The sequence below is a fragment of the Microcebus murinus genome, chromosome 26, assembly GCF_040939455.1.
Source record: "Microcebus murinus isolate Inina chromosome 26, M.murinus_Inina_mat1.0, whole genome shotgun sequence".
NCBI lineage: Eukaryota > Metazoa > Chordata > Mammalia > Primates > Cheirogaleidae > Microcebus > Microcebus murinus.
In genome coordinates this window covers 19,650,474-19,668,524 of record NC_134129.1, presented here as the reverse complement: position 1 = coordinate 19,668,524, position 18,051 = coordinate 19,650,474, and the positions used below count along the sequence as shown (strand labels likewise).

General features: G+C 36.5%; 1 protein-coding gene across 1 annotated transcript; it reads right to left on the bottom strand.

Annotated features, from left to right (window-relative positions):
* Positions 1–559: 559 nt before the first annotated feature.
* On the bottom strand, positions 560–17,006 carry GNPDA2 (glucosamine-6-phosphate deaminase 2). Its single transcript, XM_012743051.2, has 7 exons — positions 16,883–17,006; positions 12,960–13,118; positions 12,094–12,195; positions 10,914–11,096; positions 5,622–5,806; positions 3,879–4,053; positions 560–1,543 (listed from the first exon to the last, which is right to left on the bottom strand). Exons 2-7 carry the CDS (start codon positions 13,081–13,083, stop codon positions 1,482–1,484), a joined length of 831 nt encoding a protein of 276 aa, XP_012598505.1. The 5' UTR covers positions 13,084–13,118; positions 16,883–17,006; the 3' UTR covers positions 560–1,481.
* Positions 17,007–18,051: the final 1,045 nt, after the last annotated feature.

Here is an 18,051-nt window from a genome sequence, read left to right as displayed (position 1 = left end):
GCACAGAAATAACTGGCGAACCATGCACCAAAACAGGTACCTTTAGCTTTTTCATTATGATACCATATGATCTAAGGCAGGGCAGTTTGTAGTAAACAATTATCGTCAGATAATCTGAGTAGAAAATGCTGATTTCGCTAGTTATTCAAAAACCATTTATAAAGGCTATTAAAGTATCTGGAATTAAAGCATATTTTACCCTGTTTCACCATAAGACCCTATTACCAGTTTTGCTTTTATTTTAAATTTGCTACTTAAATCTGAAGAAACTATATTTTAGTCACATAGACAATACAGATACGTAAGTAAGGCAGCTTCTACTAGATGGGCTTATAAAATGCAGAACAAACAAAGGCAAAGGAACATTTTTACTTTCCATGAAGCAGGCAGAGAAACTATAGACAGGGACATTGTCTTTTAAGTCTCTTAACTGAGTAATGGCAGCAAACCAAAAATATATGCAGGTTCATAGCTACTGTAATTGTTGGAATCAAATACATGTATTCTTCAATTTCACCTCTGGAAATAAAATTTAGATAACTTATTTGCTTATTAAAGTCTTTATTTGAGTTGAAGATAGAAAACAATATACTTTTGTGATCTGATTAGGCAAATTATGTCAATCTACAATAGTTTACAGTAATTCCTTTTATATGTTTCATATTTTCTTTTCAGACATTTTATATATAAGGAATAAAGCTAATCATTTATGAAGTTTAACAATAAGATATTCTCCAAAACAATCTCAAGTGTGTTCCTAGATATAAAGCTCATAATTGCCAAGAAACTTATATTAAGGGCAGGAACCCAAGTCATTAAACAAAAATAAGAGCATATTTGTAAAAAAGTGCTATAGAAGGTGCACAAAAAACATGCACTTACACATACTTTCTAAAAGGATGTAAACTGTACTCTTAGGCACTGTCATCTCTTCAAATTTCCTTTACCAACAATATATGGCATAACTCTTAATGTCTAGATGTTACTGTAGGAAGATGACTAAGGCAACCACGTGCAGAGAGCATGTGTGTAATTCACAGAAAACAAAGGCAGCATTCCAAAAGTAAAGGTTTGCAATGATAGTTTTGATACCTGAAAGGTTTGGAGTGTCATCTTGTCATTCACATATGAAAATCTAGGTATGCCACTAGAGTCAAGCCACAATGGCACCTGATATGCAGACTCTACCTTTAAACATGACTTTAAATTTCTGAATGGCAGACATTTCATTTCTATGCTGTTTTCTAGGTGGCTCTGTGGCTTTCTGTATTTTATAATAGCCAATCAATTTTGAGAGCTAACTACTTCTGAACTCTAGTGTGATATACATTCTAAATATGGAATGTTTAACATAGATAGTGGACTTCAAAAATGACAGTCTTCAAAATTCCCCATGTTTTATCATTGCATAGTTGAAAATTCATCTGCTACTTATAAAAAAAAAAGTGCTCTGTTCAAGAAGAATTTTGCTCCAATCTCCTTCAATTTCCTTCCTTCATACTGTATAGTGGATCCACAAGTTTATTGTACACATGCATTAAACCTTAAAGAAAAAAAGCACAGTTCTAGTTGTTTGTTAATTTGAACTCATTTACTTTAGAAAAGTTTTTTTTTAAATAAGATACAGTAAGTCTATTTGGTTCCCATCTGATACAAAATAGGTTTACTGAAATAGTGCAAATAGAAATGTTTTAGAATGTCTAGTTTTAACTACCTAGAAAATATCAATTTACAATTATTTATGGAACAGTGCAGATGTAGAATGTGTCCAAATACTTTGGGAGTAACCAGAAGTAAGTTCTTTAGGGAGCTTCAGTATGACAAGGTAAATTTGAATACTAAGTCAGTTGATACATTTTAATTACATCTAAAAGTCTGTTGATCTTGATCAGGCAGTTCCCTCTAACTAGACTCCAGTGAGGGGCTTAGAACTTACACTCCAATACATTATCCTATCCATTCATCTGGCAAATCATATTCCATTATTTTGCTATGTGTATTTATGACAAGGTAGATTATAAGCTTAACCATTTCACATTGAGGGAAGTTTACTAAAAATACAGAAGATAACCTGTACTAAATAATTTAGAGTAGAAACAGGTTTTTAAATTTAAGTAGGTTTTAAATTTGATGTAATCATTGTGTGTATACTTGCAGATTGTTCTTACCTATTAAAGCTTCTTGGGAAATATCTTCCAGTTATTCATATGTTAGTGCATAAGTACTGCATTTCTTAAAAAGTTCTAAAAAGATTATCTTTGGCCCAATTAATGAAAAAAATATTTTATATTTTGAAGGTTAAAGAAACCAATTAAGTCTTCCAGGTTATTAAGAAGGCTGAGGGAGCAGCACTCAATGCAGCTTTTTGCAGAAAATGGGATTATTGGGTTGGAGAGAGAGGGTACTTGTTATTAATAGTAAGTAGATGCTCCTTGCTGGAAAGGCTTTTAAGGGACAATATCCCAATTCCATTTTTTCTTCATATTGAAGGAGGTATCCTGACAGGCTGATATCCTGCAACCTCTTTAGAAACACAGTTCCAAAGTGGAAAATACACACCCTCTTTAGGCAATGCAACAATATTCTCATGAGCAGTCTATGCTTCAAAATTTTTCAGAAGAGCTTAGAATTTGGATAGATGAATTAAAACATTTACCTCCCTTCTAATTTAAATTAACATATGTCTATACCTTTCAATGAATCAATGATATGAGAAAAAATGGAAATACGGTTTTGATTTAGATTTCATTCTTCTGGGAGGCAGTGTAACAGAGTAGACACAACTGCCAAGTCCTGTCCACAGAAGAGCTGAATGACTGGGTAGGTGGTTTAACACCTCCATCATAAGCCTGGTAATTTATTTAAAAATGGGAACATAAGAGTACCCACTTCATAACACTGCTGTGAGAATTAAGTAAATCATTAAGTGCAATGCATTTAGAATAGTGCCTGGTCATAGAGTATTGGCTATTATTAAATATATTATTCACTAAAATGTAAAAGTCTTATAAAACCAGATTGTGACAAAAATCAGACTAGTACAAGGGTTTACCTGGGGATTACTAGTATTAGAAAATAGTCATGTTAAATTAATCTCCTCAAAACTGGCATTAAAATTTCTGGATAATGAGAATTCTTAAGGAATCTATTTTGGCATGAAATCTGAAGGACTGTGTTGAAATATATAGGCAAAACCCCAACCAAGAGCTCTGTTATTCTCAACTAACTCATCACTATTTCTCTCAAATTACAAAGAAGCTAACAATTTCAGTTTAATATATTTGTGACTTGGTAAAAAACTAGTAACTTAATTGATAAAAATATGAATGACTGGAAATCTGTTAATGAAATGTTAAATTACATCTACTTAACTGTCCACTAAAAATGCTTTTGAGGAATATTTAGTAAAACAAAATACTCACAAAACATAAGTGCAAATATAAGACAAAACCATATATACAGCATGATCAAATTGTTTTTAAAATATTTTCAGTGCCTGCCAATCTTCATTTGTATAACACTGTCAAGATTTTTGCCACACTCACATATTTACATGTACTACAAATTGCCAGTTTCCTTTAAACTTAGGAATTTAAGATTATATGCTATATTTCTGAATGTGAGATGCAGAAAAATTGTGTTTACTGAAAATACAGATTACAGAGATTCTCTTCATGAAAAACAAAACAAAACAGGAAACTACCTGCAAGCTACTGTTATCTGTGGTCAGTTTTTACTCCTTGAAAGAACTGACTGTTGTCCCCCGTGCCTGTGGTTAATAGGCCACAGTGTGGGATGTAACTCCACTTCACATTAAGGTTTTAACTGTCACCTGCAACAGAACACCTCACAGTCTGGTTTTGAAATTCCATGCTCACCTTTAAAGTATTTCACAGTTTTAACTCTCAATTCTAAAGTAGCATCTTCATCACACACGAAAATAGTCCAGGGATGCTGCTGGAAAGCCGAGACAGTCCACATGTGGTTGATGCCTTCTTCGATGGCTTTGTACAGGGCAAATGCCTTGTGTGCCCCTGTTATGAGGATCATTACCTAGAAAATCATGAAGAGCGCTTGTTAATGTATGTTAAAACATGTTCCAAATGAGTAAGAAGCCCTATTGTTTTTTAAACAGGGTATTAAAACCAGTATTTTTCAGAGGAAAAGAAATACACAGCTCCACATTTTTTCGCAGTTCAAGTTATTTATTTCTAACTTTATTAGGTAACAAGCAAGACCAAAGTGCTCCTTCTCGTTTAGCAAAGCAAAGCAGCATCTTGTTGTGGGTGTTAGTGGATACACTATGATACCCATACATAACGGAGTTAATGATATGTAAAAGATAATCTGGGAGAATGAAGAACAACAAACAAAAGGGCTACCTTGCAAAAGCAGAATTACAGGTCTTCTAACAATTTATATAATCTGGAATGATTGCAGCAAACTGCTCTTGTCCACACAAGCAAGAAATACTACTTCAGAAAAGCAAAAAGACTCTACAACAGATATTTGAAAAGTAATCTAGAGAAGCCTGAAAGTCGTTTCACTGAACATATGCCGTCCGACTCAGAACAAAAACTGACTTAAGGACTGGGGATCTCCTGAAACACAGGAGATCATACAACTGAACATACAACTGAAACTATCCTTATAAGCTACAGGAAAATCCAAGCTCTTGGTCCCAAATCCCTAACCACCTATGAAATAATTCAACATGTGAGTGTACATGTGTTGTGTTAGAATGAATCTTCTTTATCTTCCAGCAGTAAATCAATCCCATTTTACAACTCAAACTATGCATGTCGGTTTCTGTAATATCATGAATCTTTAAATTTGATTTTTGCATTATCAGAATTGTTAAAAAATGAATATTAAAGAGGCTGTAGTTCTAAAATATACCACATAGAAATGCTATATTGTGTATTTTATAACTAGACCTTCTAAAACAGGGAGAAATGAAGGAGGACCAGGATATTGCCAATATTTCGTTTTTATCATGACTTTACTGGATTTCATTTTCAAGCTATATCTTGATTAAAATCAAGCTATGCCTTGATTAATCATGGACTATAATTTGTTCTGTTATCAAGGAAGAAAATGAGAGCCCAATCAAAAACTTAAAAGTTAGGCACAGTTTACTGTTCAGAGTTCTTACATACTTAACAGTAAATGTAGAAAAGATCCAGACCTAGATGGGTTTTCTTTTCTCCTGGAAACCAACCGAGCTATCCTACATAGCCCGAAACACAGTCAAACACTTAACACACAATCATCTTGAGGACTCTGAAAGTAGTGTATGTATAACTAGCATTGCATCTTTGTCCCAACAGTCCTGTCATAAGACTGTTTCAAGTAAAAACAAACCGTGTGATTGGTAAGATTTTAGGACCTCAAACTGTAGGGGGAAGGGAAGTGAAGCAGTGCCTCAAAAATGGGGGCTAATTCTTAGTTTACAGCTCCAAAAGACTTGTCAATGAGAGTGACAAAATGTAGTTACTAAAACCAGTGAACAATTTATACTGCAAGTAGAATGCAACTGAAATAACACATATTCAGCATCATAATACCTCCAACATATATCAACATCAAAGGGAAAGCATCGAAGAACATTTAATTCTTACTTCTCTGGCGTCCATTACGGTCCCCACACCAACAGTTAGAGCCATGGTTGGCACTTTTGCTAAGTCTCCATCAAAATATTTAGCATTTGCCAAAATGGTATCCATTGCTAGAGTCTTTAATCTTGTCCTTGATACCAAACTGGACCCAGGCTCATTGAAAGCGACATGACCATCTGGACCAATTCCTTTCAAAAGAAACATACATACACAGAGTAAATGAAGTTTTTCATGGATAGTAAATAAGAGTTCTCTAAATTCAACATGGATTTAAGAGTAAACACACTTACCTTGTTTTATAGCTGAATTCCTAAAACTGCATTAAAATATTTTTGCATTGATTCAATATTTCCGTGGTTTCTTTATGCTTAGCAATGAGTTGGCATGATTCTAATAGTAGTAGTAAAATTAAGTATCACCTTATATAACACTTCAGTTTTTAAAGCCCTTTCACATGCATCATCAAAACAGATATATTTAGCAATCTTATAAGCTGGCCAGATTATGCATATCTAATTCCTTCAACATCCCCATCTTTTTTTTTAAAAAACACAAAAGGAAAGAAACTATGATGCTCATGGAAAATGAGCAACTTGTTCAAGGTTGCAATTTAGTAAATACTGAGAAAGAACTCAAATCTAAGTTTTCCGATTCCTAACTCAGTGGTTTCTGTACTCTTGCCACACTTTAATTTGCTTGGTTCTAGTCCAGATGGGGCCATCAACAAATGGACTTCTCTATAGTATAGTTCCTTCACTTATAAAAGTGTGTGGACAAGAAAATATCTAGAGAAGTAGTATTCAATTTTTTGAACTGATTTTAAATATTTGATACAAGCTGGCACATATATTCACATTATCACACATGTAAAATATAATTAAAATAATTGATGAAACCATACTTACTCTTACTAGCAGCCATACAAGCTATTTTCTATTCCATTCCATTAACAAAAAAAAGCAAATGTGGATGGACTATATTGATTTCATGACCTAATAATAATGGGTGACAACCAGAGTTTAAAAAACACTGCTTTAAAGAGATCTACTGTCAGCTCTAACATTCTAGAATTGCTTGTAAAAATGTAGCCAAGAATGGCATCCTTTATTTGAAGGAATTGAGAGATAATTTTCATAAAAATCAAGCCCTTTCTATGATATAAATAAAAGAAGCTTTATATACAGACACCCTAGAAGAAGTCACATTTCTGGCAACCTCAATCAAAAATAAACCCGCAAGTTCTCTGAGACATTAAAATATCTTTAACATTTATATTCTGCATATATAAGGATAAGATATGTGTATTATTCTGACACTTAGCATACAATTCCAGCAAGTTGCAATAAAATATGACAATAAGTAACCTGGTTTTGAAGGATGTTAAGAAGAAATGAATACTTGGTGGAGCAGATACAGACTACCAAAGGACAGCAATCTAGGAATTTTTAACGTGGGAACATAAAGCCAGATCTATATGTGGTTAATTATGCATTGATTATTTCTACTATTAAGTACGTATCTGCTTATAAATATGTTTAAATTACAGAGACGCATTTCTCTATAGATGTATAAAAGTATTCTGTTCCTCCTCTTAGGTATACATATGCCTAAACATTTATATTTATATTTCTCTAAATATGTGTAAAGGGGAAAGGATGGAACCAGGAAAATAAAATTTCCAGACATAATAGGAAGTCTACTTAGATCCACACCAGTGACCTCACTAGTGATTTGGGCCATAGAGAAGGGTACAGCTAAGCTGAAATCATGAGAGGTCAACAATGGAGAAGGGTCCACATATTCACCGAACGCCCATGCGTTAACTGTCAAAATTTCAGGTTTTGAAGATAAAACCATTGTTTTTTTTAATGTGGCTGATTCTTATTTAGCCTTTAAGTCTAAATAAAAACTTCACTGGAGAAAATGTCTTTCCTGTGTTCTATGGGTAGAACGTACATGTCCCTCCCTCTTCATGAAAGTAAGGACTTCATCTATTAAATCCTTACCATTTAGAACAGCACATGACACACAGGAGGCACTTAACTGCTGAATAAGTGAATGTACGGTTGTTATTCTTTGGTCGGCCCAGTAGTTTCTCTCACCTCCCCACCTTTGTCTTCTGCTCTGCTCCCCTCACCACAGGGGCTAGCACAATTATAATTCCCTGTATCCCTCTTACAGTGGCTGTGGTCTAGAGATATGTACTTTCCCCCAAGGTGAACTAATCAGAATCTCTCTGGATCTCAATCTTGACCAGGGATATAAAAAGAAAGAGGGCACAGAGAACCAAGGCACTGGATGACAGAGCTGAAAGGAGAAGGCTAATGAGTCCCTGTTTCTGAAATCTGAAATCCTCTGGTTCTCGTCTTTCCAGAGACTTGGTTGTTTCAAGTCTTCCTTCAGTTTTGTGGGTTACCCTAGAATCATTCCAATTAGTTTACCTGTGGTCCCACTAGCCAGTTACTAACAAACCAAAAGAATCTAAGCATGCAATCAAATGAGAAGGTTAAGGTTTTCCCTAGCATCTTTTACTTTTTAAAGACAAAAATACCTTAAGATACTTTTAAAGTTAATAATTTAGATTTTATTTACAAAATTCCATGCTTGTATATCTTATTCCTGGGGATAGGTGAGGAATTACATGATACACCTTACCCTGACTCTTATTACTTTTGCCATCAGAGGAAGAATGAGAACTTTTGAGTGTATGTATTTCCTCTTTTCCCTCTACCAAGGAAAGGGAACTCTAATTCCCAGGATGAGTGAGAGTAGATTAATGTTCTTGAGCTCTTCTCATTATTCTACTGTTTCCAATTCAGAGAGGAGGAGGGGAAAACCCCACTGTGGCTTCCAGCCCAAACTGCAATCTCTATTCCAACTTTACCTTTAATAAAGCTGGTATTTTGATCCCATTTGGCAAAGTTCTTAGTGCTTTTATTAACCAAACCCTGGAACAAAAGAAGGGTAAGTGGTAAGACCCAGATACCAAGCCTTGTCTTAAAAAAAAAAAAAAATCCAATGATGATAAACCTAGATCAACAAATACAAAGAATCAAATGAGATTCTTTTCATGAGTACACATCCAATAACAGGGCATCCCAAATGCAATAAGCTAACTCTTCTCTCCCTATGCACGGAGTAACCATGTAGATGGTACATATACAATGCCAGGCCCTGGATCATCACCTGACTACAGCAAAAATGTTAAGGGAGGAAGCAAGAAAACTCTTAAAATGTGCTTTTTTGGGGTGGGGGGGGAAGATGGTTTGGGGGGAAACAAACTACAGGAAGCTTGAAACACATTGGTTAAATAACAAAGTCAATTTCTTTTTAGTAGTGTCAGTGATAAACATACATAATTATAATTTATGCACCACCTAGTTCAAAGGGAGAACTGAGGTGGTTTATATAATTGAGGAAACATTACCCAAAATAAATTGAGCTAAAAAGAAATAAGTGAATTAAAGCTATGGGGAAAGAAGAGAGTCCTACCAGCAATTTTGGATAAGAGAGTTCCAGCCTTAAATGTATATTAAGCTATCGATACTTTCTGGAAAGCAAGCAAAAGAACAAAACAGTTTTCATCAGTTTTCCCTCCCAGTAAATTTTATTTCCTAGCATTGAGTCTATAAGAGATTTGTCACATGGATCCTTATTTGTCAATAAATTAACAGAAAAAAGTTCACAACTGAAGACTTTTCAAGCAGCCATTTTTAATAACAAACCTTATAAAAAGTAGGTGGTTACTGCACTGCTCAGATATTTTCAAAAATCTATTGTTTTAAGCCTTGATACTGAGGTAAAAATGGTAATTATCTCAAAATTAAGCTATATGTATAAAATAGGACTATGCATATGTTCTCTGGAATTACTGAAGTGATATTAGCAAATTTTATTTAAAACCTAGATAACTTTTCTATTTTGAAAAGCAATAATACAAAACTTACATCCATGCTCAGGTTAATAATCATTCTATCTACACAAGAAAGTAAATGGTATTGGCTCTGATAGGTAGGGATAAAAATTTCCTCAAGGCAAAGATTTCAATCTCACTGGATGTCCTTAGAGATAATTCCATAAAAATCCTAGGGAATTCAATAAAACTAAGGGACAATTATTTCTGCATTTACAGTTTAGAAAGAGAATATTGAAGTAACACTTATGGAGTACCAACTGTATACCAAGCCCTGTGCAAGGCATTTTATACATGTTATAGCATGATTAATTCTCATGAATTTTGGAATGGTTAATATTAATCCTGTTTTACAAGTGACTTAATTATACGGAACCTCAATAAACTTCCCAAGGTCATACAGCTAGCAAGTGGTCAAAACAGGGTACAAATTTATGTCAGATTGTAAAACAAAATTTTCCCCAAGGGCAACCAAACATTTCAACCATACTTAATCACTTCAACTAAAAATTAACTGCAAGACAGCATTATTGAATATCTAGATTCATGTAATTTTGAGCAGTTTTCTAATTATATATAGACAACAATGTTAATTTAGAGGATTAGTATATTTAGTTGATTAAAGAATCTGGCAAGAAACAATTCTAGTTTTATATAGTTGAAGTTATTCCATTCTTATAGCAATCAGGTAGCTGTCTTAGACGCTTCATACCGACAACAGAAAACCATGTTGTCATTCCAAAAGAAAAAACTCTTCCTATTTTCAACTACAGATTATGTACATACACAAATATACACATACATAGACATATATAAATTACAAGTGAAATCTGGTTAAAACATTCCCTTTGGAATTTATTAAGACAGTTATACAGCATATACTGATATACAGTATAGCAGTATACAGTTATACTGATAAGTCTTACATCATCACCTGATTTCTTATGAGCTGAAGCAATTTAAGTGATCTGCTAAAATCCACCTGCTCCTCATGCAAACTTTTAAATTTAACTCTGTAATACGTAAGTAGGCTGGGCAGGAGTTTTAACGAAATATTAAAAGATAAACCTATCATTTAGGAAAAGAAACAGATCATTTTGAAAGGTGTGATAAGCTGTCAACTTTAAAGAGATGATTAGAGGAGTTTAATAGGAATTGGGACCTTTCTTTCAAGGCATAATTTAAATAATTCCAACTATCAATTTTAAAATTAACATGAATTTTAAGATTTGATGAAAATAAAGTAAAACAAATCAATAGCAGAATAAACGGATATTATATACATAAGTCACAGGTGTTCTTCACATTATGCATTAAGGTTTTTAAATTTTAAAACACCTAATTCAAATATTAACAATTAATGACAAAATGTTTTTACATACCTCCAACAAAAAGATCTATTCCTCCAGCTTCTTTTATTTTCTTTTCAAATGCATCACATTCTGCTTGTAAATCTGTAGCATTCCCATCAAGGATATGAGCATTATTAGGATCTATATCAACATGCTTAAAAAAGTTATTCCACATATAAGAATGGTAGCTTTCAGGATGATTTCTCGGCAGTCCTAAATATGAAATAAATAAAAATGTAAATTTCCAGAAATAAACCTAAATTTTATTTTTCTATTTAAGCCATAAATGCTATTTAGTATAAATAACCTCTCTATACCATAATTTAACAGTATTTAGTATTTTTATGTGGGATAAGTGATTATACGTCCGGCATTAATCACTTTACATGTATCTATTAAAAATTAATTTGTAAAACACCGATGGAAATACTATTATTCTCATTTTATAGATGAAAAATTGAAAGACAGAACTTTCCCCAGGTCCCATAGCTCATGACAGGGCTGGGATTTGAGCCCAGGATGTCTAGTTCATGTGTACTTAATCACTTCTCAAACACACAAAATTTTAGGCAATGGGACTTGCATGTTAAGCTCTAAATAAAATAATTAGCCATTCAACCGAAATGCTAGCCATGTTCGTCCCCTACTCATTCTACATGTGTGCAAAGTATTATTATATTGAATCACAAAAAAGTTCTTTGGGTATTCACTTAGCTGCCAGTAAAAACATATACCTTTATTTAATTTTGACACAATTTCTATGCATCACAGATCTTTCCAGTTAAGCAACTTAACAATCATAGAAGCTTCATGGCTTATAATATAAATAGCTTTTGATTTGAAAGAGTGTCTTACTAATTACTTTTACATACACTTTACTTAATTCATTCCCACAACACTGGTTTTGATACTGACGCAAGAAAAAAAAATGAGAATAGATTGGCTCAAAGTTACATGACTGGTAAGTGGCAGAGCCCAGGGTGAATGAAGATCTTCTGATTTCTAGTCCTGTATTCCTTCCAGCATACTGTGCTACCACCACACAAAGACATAGGTTTTTATATAAACTCCCAATCTCATCACAAAACAGTACATTATATCCTAGAAATGTATTTATAACATAAGTTTAATATTCCAAAAATATATTTGTTTTATTCAAAATGTAATATATTTCCAAATAATATATTCAATAAATTCAAATATAGCTTACCTACATATTCATCCATGTTAAAGGTCTTCACATATTTAAAAGAAAGGTTTCCATTCTTGTGATATTCTATTAGTTTTTTATAACATCCTAAAGGTGTACTCCCTAAAACAGATTAAAAAATCAAATTTTCTAGCAACCTGAAAATCTGTTTTTGAAAAAGTTCATACTAGCTTCACCTATTCTTTTATTTTGTGACAGTCAATTATTTTTAATTTACTCTATGTGGCTGGAGGTAAAAATAATGAAAGATATGGTACAGGATGAACTGGTTAGAGAAACTTCATTTTAATATCTGCTTTATAATAGTCATTTACTAAAATAACATTTAGCAAGTGCCTACCATGACTCAGATAAAACAGATTATTAAGACTTTTTCTGTCCTGTAAGAACTCAATATATAGAAATAAGCAAGCACAAAATAATCACGGCACAAGGAAAGACATTATGAATAACCAAAAAGAAGTCTGGAGAATTCCATTAAATAAAAAAAAAAAAAAAAAACCCCACAAACAAACACCAAAAACAAAGAAAGCTAATCTACTAAAAAATATGAACAGCAAAAACAATGCCCCTAAAAACAAACCAAGGACTACCAGAAAAAGGTATCAAAAAATATTATGACCGTCACTTAAGTTGGGTATTTCCTATTGCATTTTGGCATGGTAGGTGAGACAGAATTTTAACATATGAAATAGCAACAAAACGTTGAGATTAGATTATACGTATTTTTCTAGCTTTATATACTGGTATGTTCAATCAGCGATTTGGCTAGAAAGGTATGAGTGAAATATTTGAATAAGAGAAAACCTACAATTATACAAATTCAGATAATATCAGTATCTAAAATGGAAAAAGTGGTTTATTACCTGTTGGTAAACCCAGTGTAAAATATCTGTCTTGTCCGGGTTTGAACTGAATGATGCGATTACAGATGTATTTGGCTGCCCATTCACTAGCCAAGTCATAGTTATCGAGAATTACAAGCCTCATGGTGATGCACAGCTTCCAGGACAAAAAGTTCAAACCTGGGAAAATTCCATGGTAGAGCACTTTAAGTCATTTGCAGACACTCAAACAGAAGTCTAATACACTGATAATTTATAAAGGATATTATTTAAGAAGGACATGCACATATACAAAAACAATCTCTATTTTAAAAATAGTAATAATAGCGCTGTTCTCTTCTGAGCAGACCTTGAGTTTCAGGCAGTGGGCTAAGTCATGTAAGTACAGTTGGCCCTCTGTATCTGTGGGTTCCACGCCCTCAATCCAACCTTGGTTCGAAAATATTCAGAGGAAAAAAAATGGATGGTTTAGTCTGTACTGAATATTTACAGACTTTTCTTTTTGACCTTATTCCCTAAACAATACAGTGTAGCAACTACTTATACAGCATTTACACCGTATTAGGTATAATACCTAGAAATGATTTCAAGTATACTGGAGGATGTATGTACATAGGTTATCTGCAAATACTATGCCATTTTGTATCAGGGACTTGAGCATCTGTGCATTTTAGTCCTGGAGCCAGCATCCTGGAACCAATTTCTCCTGGATACCCAGGGACAACTGTACAGGTATTAATCCTTACAACAATCATGTGAAGCAAATAAAACGCCCAATTTTAGATGAGGAAATGGATTCATGCAATTTGAGATAACATACTTAGGTAAGGTAAGTGACAAAGCCAGAATTCAAATTAAGGCAATCTTAAGGCAACACTATCATAATAGACACCCTATGTTTAATAAGAAAAAGAAAACAAAGCAAACTAAAAAACTGCTGATTGGGGGAAAGGGGAGAGACAATTTCTGCACAAAAAGCAATTTTAGCTCCTTAAAGAATACCCAAAAGTTAACATTTGTACCCCCGCAATATGCTGGAAAAAGTAAATAAGTAATTTGGAGGAAAAAAAACAAATACCCAAAGGTTAAGAAAAGTTATTATACAAACATTAAGAGATCAGAGTCATTTTAAAACCATATAATTCAACTTAGACAATATGGATTGACCTACTATCTTGAAAGATATAGAAATTAGCATTCTTACACTAACTTGCACTTCCTGATTTCTGGAAGATATTTTTATGTTGTCAAGATTGATAACATTTATACAGTTTTCCATAACCATAATTCAGCTTTTTAATTCTTAATTTTACATTTAAATGCATCAGTCACCAACACCAACCCTTGTATAACATGGCTTCCTCACTCCTGAGTTTTGTTACCCACATACTTTACCCAGAACAATAGTTTTTTAAGTTATGGGAGTAGAGGTCTTATTACAACGAATATATGGAATCTCAATGATGTCTTTAAAAACAATGATTTAGAATTCTGGCATAACAAAAAATTATGATCACCATGACCTAGAATTCTCAAAGAGTAACTAATAAATAGCATTCATAGTCATACATGACTTAAATGACATACTAAGTCATATATTCAGTCCAACAAATGGACTCAGCTTCCATTTAAATCTATCAATAATCTAATGTAAAAAACAATTTCAGAGATAGACTATGGAATCAATTACTGGCAGTCATGACTATCAAAAGATATATTTATAACAACATTTGACAAATTGATTATTAATAAAAAGAAAACAAAGCTATAAGGTAAGGAAGACGAAGGGCATTAGAGTGTTTCATGTGTCTTCTGTGTCCTCTTAGCTCAACACACTTGTAAGGGACTGTTATATCCTAAGCACTATGCTAGGTTCTGTAGAAACAAAAATGATTAAGAGAAGGACTCTTATTATCCAAGAGCTTGGGATCACTTAATTTAACAGTCTCTGAAGTTGAAATTATATCATCCTCACTTTTCAGGTAGAGAAATCTGCAACTCCTCTATCTGCCAAAGTTATAAAGCTATTAAATGCCACAGAGAGCTGGATTTAAACCTAAGTGCATCTGGCTCAAAGATTCTTGCTCCAATTACATCTTATCAGTTGAAAATCACTTAGCACACCTGTTAAAAATGTAGACTCTTAGGTCCCTCTCCCTGGACATAGAGTGTTTCAACAGACCTGAAGGGAATTTGTACTTTCACAATCAACAGGTGATTCTTACAACCAGGTTAAATTTGGAAACGAACACCAGACACTTGGTGGCAAAGACGTTCAAAGGAGCCTTTCAAACCAAAGTATAGTCAAGTTTTCGGTTTTTATTAAAACTTTCTGGAGGGCACAGACTTCACCTCCGACAGTCCCAAATGAATGCCCTCACTAAGGAAGAGGAAAGAAGAATGTCTTTCCCACATTCATTCAGCTTTTTTTACTTTTAAAACATTCTCTATTTAGCGTAAGTGGCTCCTTTTTTCATTATATTTTAGCCTATTATGGGAGTATACATGTTAAGGTTTCGTATATTGCCCATGCCCCCCCCTCCCCTGGAGTCAGAGCTTCAAGCGTGTCCCTCCCCCAGATGGTGCGCATGGCACTCATTATGTGCCCACCCCCCTCCCCACCTGCTCGACACCCAACAGCTGTTACTCCTGTATGTCCACTTAGGTGCTGATCAGTTAATACCAATTTGCTGGTGAGTACATGTGGTGCCTGTTTTTCCATTCTTGGGACATTTCACTTAGTAGAATGGGTCCCAGCTCTAGCCAAGAATATACAAGAGGTGCTAGATCACTATTGTTTCTTAGAGCTGAATAGGACTCCATGGTATATACACACATACACCACATTTTATTAAACCACTCATGAGTGGATGGGCACTTGGGTTGTTTCCACAGCTTTGCAATTGTGAACTGTGCTGCTATAAACATTCGAGTGCAGGTGTCTTTTTCACAGAGTGACTTCTGATCATTCAGCTTTTTAAGATGTGCCTTTTGCGGATCTTGCCAGTCATCAGAGATCCACACAAACCTGCCAGTGGCCTTACGCCAGTTCTCTGGCATCACGACCAGACAGCATGAAGAAACGACGGCGACAGAGCACTGTCCTTCACGCAGGTGCTGATTCATTTTATGGGATGCGCATCCATCCCAGGAGGGAAAGGGCTGCAGTTACTTGCGTTACACAAATGCAAGTAACTGCAGAACCCCAGAGTTGGATGGGAACTTCCACCGGGCTGAAGCTACAGCGAGTGGCAGGGTGAGGACTAAAAATCTAGCAGGCGTCCTCAAACCACGGCCCACAAGCCACATGCGCCTGTTTTTTTTTTACTTCAAAATAAGATATGTGCAGCGTGCATAGGAATTTATTCATAGTTTTTTCTAAACTATAGCCTGGGCCCTCCAACGGTCTGAGGGACAGTGAACTGGCCCCCTCCTGTTTAAAAAGTTTGAGGACCCCTGATCACAGCATCTCCGGTCTGAGCTTCTCCCTACCCGACCCCTGACCTCAAAGGGCCAGGGTGGCCCTGCCACACACAGGACCCTTCCCAGGGAAGGATCCAGAAGCAGCGGGAGAAGGAGGTTCCTGCCGGAAGTCAGGGGAGCAGCTTCAGGGGGACGCTCTTTCCGCAAACCACAGGGAACGCAAACGAGGATGCATGTCACCAATTTTTTAACACGTGTGGGGGAAAGTGTGTCACCAAGCCTTCCCCGGGGTGGCTCAGTCCCGGCGGGGACGACCAGCCGGGGCTGAGCCGGACCAGACCGGGACGCCACACGCGACCCGCACCGCGAGGCTCCCGGGACCCCAACCCAGACCCGGGGGTCCCCGCGCCCCCTTTTCTTTCCGCACAAAGACCCCGCAACATGGGAGGGTAACCACCAGCCGGAGCCGCGCCCGAAGCCCCTTCATTGAAGCGCTGCACCCCCGACCCCGCTAAACTCACCGGCACACCCACCGGCTCTTCCGACGCTGGCACAACCGGAACAACTGACGCCCCGCAGCCCGCGAGCGACCCGGGGCCGGCGCACCGACCTCCAAGACCCTGCGACCCGGAAGCTGATGGAGTAGGCGCCGAAATAAATAGCCGCGAGGCCCGAGGACGCCGCCGCGCATGCGCGCTGCCGCCGGCGCAGCCTGAGGAGAAATGCCGAGAGGCAAAGCCCGCACACCTGTGGTGGTGGCAGGAGGACCCTTCCCACCCAGGAGTTCCCAGTTGCCGGAGAGCATCACCTTGCCGCCACTTTTTTTTTCCCCCCTCACACCTGAGAGGGGTTGAAGTGCAGTGGGTTCCTCAGGTTTGTGAGATTTTCGCGTGGAGGACGGCAGCGCTCACAGGCGCAGCGGTTGCTTATAATGGCCATAGGGATGCGTCTCCCTCCCCCAAATTATCTCACCCCGAGCAAAATGACGGCCAGGCCCTTTGTGTCAAAGCTCGTCAAGGTCAAACCACTTTGGTATGGCCGCTCACCGGCGGGGACTCTCGCCCACAGCCGGCACTCGCGGTCCCCACGGTGGTCTGAGCTGTGCATGTGTGGACGGAAAAACCCAAGCCTTGAAATATTTGAGAGAGGTTTATGCTGAGCCCAATTGGAGGACCATGACCTGGAGCCACTTGCCATGAAGCCTTGGGCAAGTGGGCTCCCCGTGGCTGGGTCATGGTTCGGTTTTTATACGTTTTCAGAGAGACACGAGGGTCACAGGCAGAGTCACAAGTCAATACATGAGAGGCACTCGTTGGTTTGGCCCCAAAAAGGTGGGACATCTCCAAGCGGGGTGGGGCTTGCAGGTTACAGGTGGGTTTAAAGATTCTTTGGCTGGCCAATGGCTTAGAGAGTTAAACTTCATCTAGAAGACCAGAAAGGACATGCTTATTTTAAGATAAGAGTATGAGCACTCTGGGAGGTCCAGACAGGAGGGCGGTTTTTTTTTTTAATTATTTTGGCATATTATGGGGGTACAGATTTTAAGGTTTCAATAAATGCCCATTCCCCCCCTCCCCCCAAAAGTCTGAGTCTCCATCATGACCATCCCCCAGATGGTGCACATCTCACTCATTATGTATGTATATACCCGCCCCCCTCCCCCCTCCCACCTGCCCAATACCCTATTACT

Bases quoted from the DNA above. Each gene is read 5' to 3' on its own strand.
- GNPDA2 (XM_012743051.2), bottom strand. From the start codon at position 13,083: ATGAGGCTTGTAATTCTCGATAACTATGACTTGGCTAGTGAATGGGCA. The intron at 12,196-12,959 runs GTAATAAACCAC...AATCTGTTTTAG, and splicing joins TACACTGGGTTTACCAACAG to GGAGTACACCTTTAGGATGT. The intron at 5,807-10,913 runs GTATGTAAAAAC...TTCTTTTGAAAG, and splicing joins AATAGATCTTTTTGTTGGAG to GAATTGGTCCAGATGGTCAT.